The sequence below is a fragment of the Uranotaenia lowii genome, chromosome 2 (genome assembly GCF_029784155.1).
Source record: "Uranotaenia lowii strain MFRU-FL chromosome 2, ASM2978415v1, whole genome shotgun sequence".
NCBI classification, from domain to species: Eukaryota; Metazoa; Arthropoda; class Insecta; order Diptera; family Culicidae; genus Uranotaenia; species Uranotaenia lowii.
In genome coordinates this window covers 375,513,354-375,527,988 of record NC_073692.1, presented here as the reverse complement: position 1 = coordinate 375,527,988, position 14,635 = coordinate 375,513,354, and the positions used below count along the sequence as shown (strand labels likewise).

The following is a 14,635-nucleotide window of genomic DNA, read 5'->3' as shown; positions in this document are numbered from 1 at the left end:
TAGTCATTTCATTTGCCAAATAAAAAAAAATATATTATTAAGTTATTATTCTTAAAAATTTTGCGTACTAAAACGGATTTTTTTGAGCAACTTTTAACATAATAATCATGTTTCTGGATGTTTAAAATACGATTCAAAATTTCTGATGTGTTTCGAAGAAAAAATATTATTGAAGTGCTTTTCGTTTTAATTTTTTTTTGAGTAGTTTCTGAATTTAGCCCAAATTTGCTTGGTATTGCCCGAATTTTGGATTGACAATTTTGAAATCAAATGTCCAGATATTGTTAGGTTTTTAGATCAAATTAATTTGCCTGACCAGGATACACTCGGGAAAAATTCTGATCTCTTTTATTTACTCCGTTATTTTGTTTTGTTTATTTTCGGGTTAATGAAAAACTGTCATATTATTTAAGAAAAATAATATTCAACGTATGACTGTGGAAGTTTTAACATATCCAAAACAACTGAACAGACAACAATGAAATATTTAAGGTATAACACCAAGAGAACGTCTTATTTTTAATTATTAGAATAAGACGACCATAAATTGATTTACTTGGTTTTTGTAAACGTCAAGAATGTAATGAGTTCTAGAATATAATGATATTAACTTTGTAATTCTATGTGGATTTCATCAGAAAACCAAGGAAATGTTAGATACAATCCACTTCTTCCTTTCATACTAAGGTGCTAAAAAACTGAACAAAATTAAGGATATAAATAGGGATGACTTTGTAAAAATAAAGTTCATAATTTGATCCAACACTCAGTATCAGAAATCAGGAACAGATAATTGGTTCAATAACATCTTCAAATACAAGAAGCTTGGAAAATAAAAAATTAAGTCTCGACGAAAATATGATTCAAGATCCGAAACAGAGATAATGAAAACTGAATTAGATTTGCAAAGACTTTTTTGAATTTCATTTCTGATTTTGAATCAAGATCTCAAAGTAAAAAAAGATTTCATAACCGTTTGATTTCAAATTGCTATGAATAAAAATTCCATGTACATACACATATATTGAATGTTCTAATTTTCTTTGTTCAGTGCTTAAGCATCCATTTCTCGATAAATATGATAAAGTTAAAGTCGATATGAAAAAGATGATTTTAAAAAATTAAGAGGAGATTATCTTATACAGAGAACATATCAAATGCATGATAGATAACGAAAAACAGAATGGTATATGGAAATTTGTTGATATTTATATATTTGCAGCATATAAAAAAATCGCGAAATTTCATACCATGAAAAGTGTTGGCCATTTCTACAAATTTGTTACCTATACGATAAAGAAAATTTAAAACATGGTTTTGGCGAAAAAGGAAAGGCAATTGATCAAAACTGCTTAAAATGACGACACATTTCAACAAAACACTTTTTGGCACTTGGGGATTTTTTTTTATTATCTGACGGGTTTGCGCCGGGGGTCTTCAGATTTTCCCCAAAATTGAAAATTTGGTTCATTTTTGCGACTTAAAAACACATGTATTTTTTCAGATTTCTAACATTTTTATTTTTTGAGTTAGCTTCGGTTAGATTTTTTTGTAAATAAAAAATAACCATTTTTCAAAGCTACATAACTCTGTTGTTTCTCAACGGAAATTATAAAATAGCACATCAAAATGCATTGAAATTTTATCAGCTTTCCAAATAGAATAGTTGAAAAAAATTAAATAATGACCTTCAACATGAAAAGTTGTAAATAAACTTTAAATGGCGTCTAAAAGTACCGTCTGCACCACCGAATATTTTGCAAAAAATACCATTGTATAGCTCGATTCATGATGCAACTTTCATCTGAAGACACCAAAGTGGGCCATTAACACCTTGAAAAGTTATGAAAGAAACAATGACAATAAATCTCTTTTTTAACATCGAAAACAAACAATGGTCGAACAACTGCACTCACATATGGAGATAGCAAGCACTTCTTACAACATGGAAACAAAAGAACTTATCAAAGCAGGTAAAAAACACTATTTTTTCGTCCTTTTCAGACTACCCCTACTCGCATAACAGTCCCATATGAATTTTCGTCAGTTTAGGTCAACATAAGGCTTTAACATAAAAGACTAAAAAAAGAGGTTTTGTTCTAGAAATTTCGAAAAAAATATTAATTCGTGGCTGTCCTATATGAAATATACCTTTCGGCGAAATAGTCTTTGGTTTATTGCTTTGAATCGTTTAAACATTTTTTTAACTCACTTGATGTCGAATGATGCACACTAGTTTTCGAAGGCAGGTCTGACTTTCTTAGGAATGACTTCCTGAGCGAAAAACTATCGGATGCAATCAAAAATCGTAGAAAGATTCAACTTACAATGTGGAATTCATGATATTTTTTTGCAAAAGTATGTTTCTTTTTCTGACAATTGCATTTAGAAGTTCAAAAATGATCAAATTTAAGTCTTAGAAAGTAGCTTTGTGAGAAAAATATATTTTGTATGGGACTGTTATGCTAGTAGATTCGAAAAAGGTTTCAAATATGGTCGATTAACAGTCTCATAATGAATAAAAATGGTGCTCTCGACCTTACCAATAACCCAATTTCGAAAATTTCAGGCCTAACGATTTATTATGACAACCTAGAAACGATTTTCGTCTATGCTGAAAGTGGTGGTCACAATTTAAAAATATATTCCAAAACAGAAAAAGCTGATTGTCTCGCTTGCTTATTTTTGTATATGGGACTGTTATGAAAGAAGGGGCGGTAGATTGTTGCATCTTAACTGACTTCATGTTATATCCAAAAATCTAATAACGTATTCGTTTATACCCAGTTTTGCACCAGGTCACAACAAGTTATGCACATTTTACTGCCATTTTTAGAAGTTTATGCGCTAAGTTTTGCATCCGTAATTCCCCAGATTTGATTTAAAATGGACGGTGGAACACTGAAGATTCGTGTGTGAGCGATCGAGGCAGCAAAACACTGACGACGAATTATGTTCGTTCTAGTATGGTCAACCTCAAAACTGGGCGAATGTAGAAAACGAATACGGTAAAGTATCATATTTTCATCATTTTACAGCCTGGGCTGGTCATACTGAGCTCTTTGATTATTTCTACAACATTTGTGCCACTTTCTCATACTTTTTTGATCAATGGGAAAGGATTTTGGTGTCCAGTGCTTAGCTCCCGATATAAAAAATACGTAAAGCACGTCTATATTCCATTTTTTTAATCACATTTTTGTGATCCCAAACATAGGAACTGAACCTTCTACTATTGGCATTGATTATGCTTCACAATGATCTTTAATCGAAAAATTAATAAGTTATATAGTATATGACCAGGTTGTAAAAGCATCATTCCCATTATTAGTTATATCACATAAACAATACGATACTCAGAATTTTGGTTAAAATTTTAAGTCAGTTTTGCTGCAAACACTCTACAAAGCACGAAAAAGAAGTGTTTTTTACCTGCTTTGGTAAGTTCTTTTGTTTCCATGTTGTTAGAAGTGCTTGATATCTCCATATGTGAGTGCAATTGTTCGACCATTGTTTGTTTTCGATGCTAAAAAAGAGATTTATTGTCATTATTTCTTTCATAACTCTTCAAGGTGTTAATGGCCCACTTTGGTGTCTTCAGATGAAAGTTGCATCATGAATTGAGCTATACAATGGTATTTTTTGCAAAATATTCGGTGGTGCAGACGGTACTTTTAGACGCCATTTAAAGTTTATTTACAACTTTTCATGTTGAAGGTCATTATTTAATTTTTTTCAACTATTCTATTTGGAAAGCTGATGAAATTTCAATGCATTTTGATGTGCTATTTTATAATTTCCGTTGAGAAACAACAGAGTTATGTAGCTTTGAAAAATGGTTATTTTTTATTTACAAAAAAATCTAACCGAAGCTAACTCAAAAAATAAAAATGTTAGAAATCTGAAAAAATACATGTGTTTTTGAGTCGCAAAAATGAACCAAATTTTCAATTTTGGGGAAAATCTGAAGACCCCCGGCGCAAATTGTCAGATAATAAAAAAAAATCCCCACTTATCTTGGGGTTAATAGAAATTGAACATATCGGTGTCAAGGATCCTCTGTAAATGAAAAAAAAAAAATAAAACGGAAGAAAAAAGATTTTTAACTTTATCCCAGAAGATATTCGCTTTCCAGTTTTGTTGGAACTTCCAACTTGGAAGTCAATCTTCTTCGAAAATTTTTGCCCCTGGAGGTAGGCACAGAAGTATTACGAAAATAGTCAAAAAATTGTGTCGATTCACTCCGTTTGAAGGTATGTAACAATCCAGTTTCATGAGCGTAAATAATTATTAACATATTTTCTGCTTATTTACATGTTTATTTTTTTTTTTAAATAAGTCTTTATTAGCCTTTTAATCATTACATTCAAGTTATATTATTACAGTATATTAAGTGTTCAGATCAATTATGATCAGTTCAACTCTTTAATTAAGTAGATATTAAACATTGTTTATTTGATTTACATTTGCTAGAGCAATAAATTATTTGATTTATGGGAGAATATACTTACTTACTTACTTACTTACTTAATGATCCCGCGCCGATACTCCGGTGCATAGGGCCGTGGTAAAAGACCTCCACTGTTGACGATCCGGAGCCAGCGTCTTCACCTGGTCCCAGTCAAGATTCTCGTCGACAGTTCGGATTTCAGCGGCTAGGCTTCGCCGCCACGAATTTCTGGGTCTGCCTCTTCTTCGATGACCTTCTGGATTCCAATCTAGAGCCTCTCTGCAAATCTCGTTTTCATCTCTTCGCAGCGTGTGCCCAATCCATCTCCACTTACGTTCCCGAATCTCGATTTCTAGCGCCTTTTGATGACACCGGCGATGTAGTTCCTCATTCGAGATCCAGTTGCCAGGCCACCAAGCGCGGATGATATTCCGCAGGCAGCGGTTTACAAATACTTGCAGTTTTCGCGTCGTCACCGCATATGTGCACCAAGTTTCGCACCCGTACAGCAATACGGATTTGACGTTTGAGTTGAAGATTCGGATTTTTGTTCGTAGAGAGATCTGGCGTGACCGCCAGATGTTTCGGAGACTCGCAAACGCAAATCGGGCCTTTCTGATCCGTGTTTCGATGTCTTTTCTGGTACCACCATCAGGCGTAATCTGGCTACCAAGATACTGGAAGCACTCCACTTTCTCAACTTGTTGCCCAGCTACCATGAAACTGGAGGGATTTCCTGTGTTGATCTCCATCGACTTGGTCTTTCCGACATTGACTTTGAGACCTGCTGCCTTGGAACTTTCGGTGAGCTCGTCGAGTTTGCTCTGCATATCTGGTTGTGTTTGGGCGAGCAAAACAATATCGTCAGCCAGGTCAAGGTCGTTCAGTTGCTCCATTGTTGAAGGATTCCACGGCAATCCTCGGTTCGGTGCACAGTCAATCGATCCAATCAGAATCTCATCCATTACGATTAGAAAAAGTAGCGGTGATAGAAAACATCCTTGTCTCACTCCAGCAGTTACCGGGATTGGTTCGGACAAGACACCGTCGTGCAAGACCTTGCACGAAAATGCCTCATACTGTGCTTCGATGAGATGGACTAGTTTCTCTGGGACCCCTCGTCGCCTTAGAGCCGCCCAGATGTTTTCATGGTTAAGTCGGTCGAATGCTTTTTCGAAATCAACGAACACCAGCAGAAGAGAGTCCTGGAATTCGTTGGTTTGTTCCAGTATGATTCGTAGCGTTGTGATGTGGTCCACACATGATCGTCGAGATCGGAATCCAGCTTGTTGCCGTCGGAGTGTAGCGTCTATTTTCTCCTGGATCCTGTTCAGAATCACTTTGCAGAGTACTTTGAGGGTTGTACAGATCAACGTTATGCCTCGCCAGTTACCACACTCTGTCAGGTCTCCTTTCTTCGGGACCTTTACGCGGATACCCTGCATCCAGTCGGCCGGGAATGTTGCAGTATCCCAGATGTCAGCGAAAAGACGGTGCAACATTTGTGCTGATAGGGCAGGGTCGGCTTTCAGCATTTCAGCAGGGATGCAATCGATCCCAGGTGCTTTGTTGGATTTCATGTTTTTGATTGCCGCTTCTATTTCAGCCAGCGAAGGCGCTTCCGAGTTGACGCCATTTATGCGACTTACTGTTGGCGCTTCGAGCTGCAGATTCTGTTGGCCATCGCTATTCGTGACTCGGAAGAGTTGTTCGAAGTGCTCAGTCCATCGTTTGAGCTGATCTGTTCGATCGGTCAATAACTGACCTGCTCGGTCTTTTAGCGGCATTCTTGCATTAGTCCTTGCACCACTGAGGCGGCGAGAAATGTCATAAAGTAATCGGATATCTCCATTGGCGGCGGCTCTTTCTCCCTCTTCGGCTAGGGAGTTTGTCCAGGCTCTCTTGTCTCGTCTACAAGCTCGTTTAACTGCCTTTTCCAGCTCCGCATATCGTAAGCGGGCGGCTGCTTTGGCTGACCCGGTACATGCCTGCTCAATTCCGACTTTCGCCTTTCTCCGATCGTCGACCATCCTCCAAGTTTCATCCGACATCCATTCACTCCTTCTTCCACAAACTTTACCGAGAGTACCATGGCTCGTCGTGATAAAGGCATTCTTGATTCCACACCACTGTTCTTCGACTGTTCCGTCTGTCGGCAGCTCCGAGGCTCGGGATTCTAGCTGTTCAACGTATGCCCTTTTCACCTCTGGATTCTCCAACCGGCGGACGTCGTATCTACACCCGACTTTCTCCTCGCGCCGTTGGACACGTGCAACTCTCAGTCGTATCTCGCCAAGGACGAGGTGATGGTCAGATGCAATGTCTGCGCTTCGCTTGTTGCGGACATCAAGAAGGCTCCTTCTCCATTTTCGGCTGATGCAGATGTGGTCAATTTGATTTTCTGTTCGGCCATCTCGGGATACCCAAGTGACCTTATGTGCTGGTCGATGGGGGAAGAGCGATCCACCGATCACCATGTTGTTGTTGCCACAAAATTCTACAAATAGCTCTCCGTTTTCGCTCATCTGTCCTAGGCCATGGCGCCCCATGATGCGCTCAAGGTCCTGATTGTCGGAGCCAATCTTTGCGTTGAAGTCGCCCAAATGGATTTGAATGTCACCCTTCGGAATTCTCTCAACCACGCTGTTCAGTTGACTGTAAAACTGCTCTTTCTCCTGCAAGTCGGCAACGTCAGTTGGCGCATAACACTGGACCATTGTAAGGTTTCTAACCCGTGTTCTGAATCTGGCTACGATTATTCTTTCGTTTATCGGTTCCCATCTAATGAGGGCCGCGTAGGCCTGCGGGCTTAACAGGAAACCAACTCCTCGTTCCCGAGTAGCATGTTCTCCTCGTATGCCAGAGTAAAGCAGGACTTGCCCGGATTGTGTCTTGTGTTCTCCAGTATTAGGCCAACGGACTTCGCTCAGTCCCAGAATTTCAAGCTTGAGGCGGCTAGCCTCTCTAGCAAGTTGTTCCAGTTTGCCTTGTTGGGCAAGGGTTAAAACATTCCAAGTTCCAATTCGTGTCCGTGTTTTCATGCTAAAAGTCGTCGCCAAAGTTCCAGGTCGGTCATTTCTTTCGGATTCCGTAACAATTTCAAATCGGGAGCAGTAGGTTGTTAGCCTAAAGTCCCTATCCCGCGATGGGGCTGCCATCTTGGACTTAGCTGGCGGGAGCCGCATTTCATAAATTCAGCCGCTTGCTGCAAGACAGACGCTGTTTGAGCCGCCCCTGACCTGGAGAACAGACGCTCGGTTGTTGTTGCACGCCGCCCCTGACCTGGGGAACAGACGCGTGCGGCCACCTTCTCAGTCTGTATGCGACCAAAGCATCCACCGGGGTTGGGTACCCGATCTCCGCTTAGGTTACTCGCACCCCAGCCAGCACCGCGGGGAGGGGGGGAATATCCTGTATAGAAAAAAAATATTTATATATAAACTTAAGCCTAAACTATATCCTAAAAACTAATTTAATTGTAAAGAGAACGAATCTCTGCGATGGAAGACTGCATCGATTTGCCTCTGAAGTTGGAGATGATTTTGTTGGCCATCTCTTCGATCGATTCAATGCCTGCAATCCGATGAAGATCTTCGGTGCTGTGCCAAAGTGGAAGCCGCAAAATCATTTTCAGAACCTTGTTCTGAATCCTCGGCTTTCTTCCTCGTCGCGCAGCAGCTAGACCAAATCGGAACTGCATACATTATCGCTGGTCGGAAGACTAGCTTATAAATAAGCATCTTATTTCGCAGACACAACTTGGATTTCCTGTTGATGAGAGAATAAAGAGATTTAGTGTATTTATTACATTTAGATTGAATATCTTCAATGTGATGTGTAAGTCCCAAATACTTCACGTGATCAGACCATTCTAAAGAAACCCCATTGAAAGTTATGGAATGATTTTCATTAGCTTTTAAAAAATTTGCTCTTGGCTTATGGGGAAATAAAATAAGTTGAGTTTTGGAAGCGTTAGGAGAAATTTTCCACATTTTCAAGTAATTCAAAAAAGAATTTAAATTTTGTTGCAATCCCGCTGCCCGTAAATTTCGACCTTTGGCTGAAAGCAAAGTATCATCAGCAAACAATCTTCTACCCTTTCCTTCTGGTACTTCAGGAAGATCAGAAGTAAAAATATTGTATAAAATTGGCCCAAGTATACTACCCTGAGGGACACCAGCTCTAATGGGTGTCCTTTCAGAGCATGAATTTTGATAGCTTACTTGTAAGGTTCGGCTAGTTTACTATAGAATTCGATATTCTTATCAAGATGAGTTTTGTTTGAGGAACAACCTTTAATTTCTTGTGTAAAACATGAATTTACTTCTAATGAGAACATATGTACGTGCTCCGTTACAGATCATGATCGTGCCGGTGCTGCAAAGTTTCGGCCTCATCTTCAAGGATACCTTCCGGGAGCTCCAGATCTCGGCAACGGATGCTTCCCTCATCATCAATCTGGCATCGGCTGTCGGCATGACTTTCGGACTGTTCAACGGACCTCTGCTACGAAGTTTTGGCTTCCGCAAAGTGGCCACCCTTGGCGGAGTAATGTTCTCACTCGGACTTATGGCTACATCCAGTGCCGAACGATTTGCCCACTTCATCATTACCTACAGTATTATTGCTTGTAAGTTTGGTTTATCACTTTATTTCTAAAATTGAAAATTAACGTTCAATATTTTTAAATTCCAGCACTCGGAATGGGATTCTGCAATTCATCGTTTTCGCTGGCCTTGAATACATATTTTGTGACCCGAAGGAATAAAGCAGCCGGTATGGCTATGACCATCACAGGACTTGGGCCAATTTTGCTACCTCAACTAGTGTCACTTTTGGTATCACTCTATGGTCCCCGGAACTGTTTGCTCATTATTGGAGCCTTATCTACGCACATCATTGCTGCAGCTCTTCTTCTACAGCCCGTCAAACGTCACATGGTTCCAGTGGTTCCAAAAGAAACCGCAAATGGGAACGCATCTGAGGCTATGTACTCAGCTGTCGAAGGTTTGCTTCGAAATTACTAAAAATATAAAATTAAGTTTTAGAATCAATGTCTACACATTACAGTATCCCATCAGCAAATCACTCAAGCAGATAGTAAATGGGAGATCGAGTCCGATGACGAGGAAGGGTATTTGGACAAGCAAAGCTACATCGCCAATCACGAAATCGATGCCCAAAGTATCTACGGATTTGAGCAAACATCGCAGCTTAGGAAGCAGGATTTCATGATTGGTGCAGTCCTGCTGCCGAGAACCAAAAGTGAAGGTAATATTTTTCAGAAGATACCTACTCGGTTGAAAGTTCTTTGAGTTTTATCAAATTTTCTTTCTTTTTAGTGATCAATCCCATTCGAAGTCGACCTTCAGTTGCGGAGATGCTGGTCTTCAAAACGTACTCACAAAACTTCGAACCAGATTCGAAGGATTCGAAACCGAAGCGCTGGTTTCAAGCCGGTTCGAGTGAAAGCGTCCATCTGGGCAGCTCGATGAAACTTTTCTCCTCCAACCCGGATCGACGTCGTGGTTCCCTGGATGATTGCGGCCAGCAGAGGCGCAAACTTTCGGGTGCCTTTCTGGGTAGAACTTCACCAAGACCACATAAACGATGGTTCGAGCAATCGGAGGATTCAATTCATCTGGGAAGTTCGCTACGGATTTTTGATGACCGAACGCGCCGAAACTCCCATGCAAGCTGTCGAGATATTTCACTTCCGGTGCCAGCCCTATCGCAACCAAAGCTCGCGGTTCTAAGTGAAAATCAGGGCTTGACCGATGAAAACAGGCTTCCATCGATAATGCGCCAAATCGAACGACCTACCTCACCAAAACAACAACCCCTCAAAACGACTACCTTCGATTTTAGCAAATCGAAAAATGGTGCCCCGGTGAAGTCTCTGGAGCCACCACCTGAATACCCTAGGAAGGAAACCATACTTACAAAAATTGTAGCCATTTTTGATCTCACCTTGTTGAGGGACAAGGTCTACGTCAACATGATGCTTGGAATGTCGATCGCGGTCTTCGCCGAAATTAACTTCTCACTGCTGACTCCGTTTATTCTGAACGATCTGGGTTACGAAACAAAACAGATCGCTTCCATCATGTCTACCCTGGCCGTGGCAGATCTCGTTTTCCGGTTCATATCGCCTTTTGTGGGCGATTTCCTCAAACTGAGCCCCCGCATCATGTACATGATCGCACTGACCATGTTGATCGTCACCCGGTTTAGTATCCTACTGGCACAAAACTATACCGAAATGATGGTAGTGGCATTCTTCCTGGGAGTGGCCAAGGGTGTTCGAACCGTCTACATGAGTCTGGTGATTCCCAGTTACATCCCACTGAAACGATTGCCAGCAGCTTCCAGTATCCAAATGATGACCAATGGCATTATCCTGATGACGATTGGGCCGCTGGTCGGTCTGCTGCGGGATCTGTCCGGGACTTACTCGAAAAGTATCATCTTTATCAATGCATTTACTATAGTGACGCTGCTGATGTGGGCCATCGAGATGGTATATGTGAGGCAGCAAATTCGGCGGAGAGAGCGAGAGGAATCGGAAAAGGACGATGCCGTGGATTTGTGATGGTGGTTAAGGCGGCACTTTAATGCAGTATCCACCGCGATCGGTGTTCTCGAGGCTACTTTACCAGTGAGATTAGGAATAAAGTTTTTCAATTCTAATCATTTTTGACTATTCATGTTCCGAAAGTTTCCTTTCTTACAGCTCAGGTTCAATGATTCAATACCACCTTAAAAATTAAAAAAAAAATGCAATCATTTTAAAAATGGGCCTTTAAAAATTGGAGATGGACTCCACCCTAAAAACGTTTCTAGTTCCTGTGCTACAATTGGCCCTCTTTGCAAAATCACTCTGGTGACTCTAAAGTTCTGGCTACTCTTGATGATTTTACATAAAAGATAGAATATTTAATGTAGATCATTCTATCAGAACGGTTTTAAAATGAGTTTCCTCAGTAAAATAATGACACGTTCAAAGTTTGATGTATAAAATAGAACTGAGCGTAGCTCCTGATTTTATTTGTATTTATATCCAACTCGAAAACTCCTTCGGAGTATTTTATGGCAAATTAATCGTTTTTGGTATAAGCCACAAAGCTCGAAAATACGATACACAACAGTTCTCCTTCCTTTAGCTTGAATTTACAATCATAATATTAAGTTTAGGCTTACATATGAAATCCACAAAATTATTCTTTTTCTTAATTCACATAGTAATAAAATTTTCATTATTCTTTTGCACATTTTCCGAACGTGATCTACTTCGTGTCTGGATAGGACTTCGTGACACTTCCATGCACTTAAATTTCGACGAGGGCATTCTCTCGGACTCCGATAGCGTGTTATCGTGCGGGCTCTGATTATCGTCGTCCGAAGATGATGTTTTTCTCCTACGCTTGTTCGTCTGGATTGGTACATTTATGGTGGCTCCTTTTGATCGCTGTTGTTCCACCAATTTCAGTTGGTTGCGGTGTGCATTCATCGTGGTACTGCCAATAGATATTTAGAAAATATTTGGTGAGACTCTTTTAACATACTTCGCTTCTATCCATTTCTGGATTTCTCTTTTATTTGGATTTTCGTAATAAATTCTATCACCTAGTATCAACGGTCGGAAAATCGCTCAAGAAAAGCAATCAGGATTCGTTTCAAGCTAGAATACTTACACCTCCGAGTGCTGTGATACGCACGTGATGAACGTATCCGTTGAATATTTGTCGAACATCAACACTAACTAGATACAAAAAAATATACCATGCCCCATGGGGGGCTACCGTTGCTTTTCGTCACGCGGCTGGCTTATCAACGGTGATCGACATACTTGATGATATATTTTGAACGTCGTTCCACAACCATTCAATAACGCCTATCCTTGCATCATTGTTGATAATGTCCGTTATTGATAGAGGATCATGAATGTCTCATAAGGAAAATCTGAAGGAATACCAGGACCACATGTTGAAAAAATCCGGATGCTGGACAGTTCATTACGGTTACTTAGTAATGATTTTGTTCTTCATATTGTAACCTTCACGCATCGCTCAGAACTGATACACATCAGTTGTGATCCTAGAAGGTTGAAATCCATCAAGGAAGGCAATCACCATCGAGACGTTCGTTGCTGCACATCATGTTTTGCGGGAATGTTTCAAATACAGAAGCGTCGTTGTCATGCATGATTGTTTATATTATTTGGTTGACGAAGGGAAAATTGACTGCTTCGATTTTTTGGCTCTGAATGTAGTAACACATGGCTGATCGAAAATGATTGATTTTCGGAACATTGCCTAGTATTAACTTTGAATAAGCATCAGGTTGTTCTGAAAGAAAACTATTCCAAGAAGTTACCTTCTTGTCACCTTCATTGATGCACTTTTTACAGGTTGTAATGTGCTCTTCTCTCTTTCCTTCCTTTGAAGGAAGTTTTTATACTGTTTACTAGGGTGCAATAAATCAAGTAAGGTCTTTGGTTTGAAGTTACATAAATACTTTTTCTGATGGAAATTTTTGATCATCAACTCTGCAAATGTTTCTGTAGTTAGCTAAAATTTAAGTAATCAGATCTTCAATGGGAATTGTTTTTGTTTTTTGATCTAAAATAAACTTTTTGAATGTATCTTTTACCGTTCTCACCATTCTTTCAGCCTGTCCATTACTACTTGGATGGTAAGGTGAAGATTTCATCACTTTTATGCGTTGTCTTTCTATAAAAAAAAACAAATTCTTGAGAGGTAAACGGTGGTCCACCGTTTGTAATTAACACATCTGGAAGTCCAAATCTTGCAAAACAAGAAGTAAATTTCCTTATCATTTTTTTCGCGGCTGTACCAAATTTCATTAATTCTATCTCTAACCACTTTGAATGACTGTCCACAATAACTAAAAAAATTTGTTGATTGAAGTGAAAGAAATCGGCATGTACTCTACTGAAAGGCCTTGTTGTGGGTATCCATGGTGAAAAAACTGCCTTTTTGGGTAAACTCGTAGTTTTTAGAAAAGGTTGGCAATGCTTAACGAATTTTTCAATATCATTATTTATACCCAACCAAAAAATGGAGCGTCTAGCAGTTTGCTTCATTTTCACGATTCCATTATGATTTGCATGAAGAAAGTTTAAAATTTTGAATTGCAATGAATGTGGAATAATCACCCGATCTTTATAAAACAAATAATCATTGGCAAGCTCTAAATCATCTTTCAATGAAACAAACGCTTGACATTTTTTTCTACTATTGCTGGCCAACCCACTTTGATAAATTTAACAATGTTGATTATCTCTCTGAGTCTTTTCTGCTATATTTTCAAAATTCAAAGGAAAATCATTAAAAAAATTTATGCTGTTTATGTTGTTATAATCTAAGTTATTAGAAACTTGTTGATCAAGAGGAAACCGGGAGCAAAAATCTGCGTTTCCCATTTGTGATGCAGGTCGATATTTGATATCGAGTTCATAAATAGATAATTCCATCACATATCGTTGGAGCCTTGTAACGCAAAGTTGATTTTTCCCTTTCCTTCCAAAAATTCCTAACAAAGATTTATGGTCTGTGTAACATGTAAAACGTTGATCAAATAAATATTTATGAAACTTGTTCACAACAGACACCAAAGCTTAAGCCTCCAGATGCAAAATGGGATATGACTTTTGAGTTGAATTCAAAGAAAACGAAACAAAACTAATAGGTTTTTCTGTGCCATTTACAATTTGTGCTAATACTCCACCAACCCCATAATTGCAAGCGTCTGAAACAATAATAGTTGGCTTTGCTGGATCATAAAACTCTAAAATGTCAGCGTTTATTAATGCTCGTTTACTCAAATCAAAAGCAGCTTGACAATTTTCATCCCAAATATATTTAACATTTTTTTTCAAAAGATTATAAAGTGGATTTAGTTTTATCGACAAATGTGGAACAAACTTTCCATAATAATTTATTAAGCCTAAAAAAGCCTTGAATTCAGTCACATTCGTAGGTTCTTTTGCCTCTTGAATTGTTTGAAGTTTTTCTGGGGAAGAAGCTAATCATTTGTCTGAAATTGAATGTTCTAAATAAATCAAATAATTTACAAAAAATTTGCCTTTAGAAAAATTCACTTTAATATTTGCTTTATTTAATCTTTTAAGAACGATCAACAATTTGTTATAACAATCTTTTT

The 14,635-nt window shown here is 39.0% G+C and overlaps 1 protein-coding gene across 7 annotated transcripts in view; it reads left to right on the top strand.

The window, feature by feature from the left end:
• Positions 1-11,113, top strand: part of LOC129747359 (monocarboxylate transporter 13-like) — a 30,423-nt gene extending 19,310 nt beyond the window's left edge. For all 7 annotated transcript variants that reach the window (XM_055741523.1, XM_055741522.1, XM_055741521.1 and 4 more), the window contains exons 3-6: positions 8,810-9,080; positions 9,146-9,457; positions 9,521-9,721; positions 9,793-11,113. In XM_055741523.1, coding sequence (XP_055597498.1) covers positions 8,810-9,080; positions 9,146-9,457; positions 9,521-9,721; positions 9,793-11,042 — 2,034 coding nt within the window. In that variant the 3' untranslated portion in view covers positions 11,043-11,113. The remainder of the gene's footprint in view (positions 1-8,809; positions 9,081-9,145; positions 9,458-9,520; positions 9,722-9,792) is intronic.
• The last annotated feature ends 3,522 nt before the right edge of the window (positions 11,114-14,635 follow it).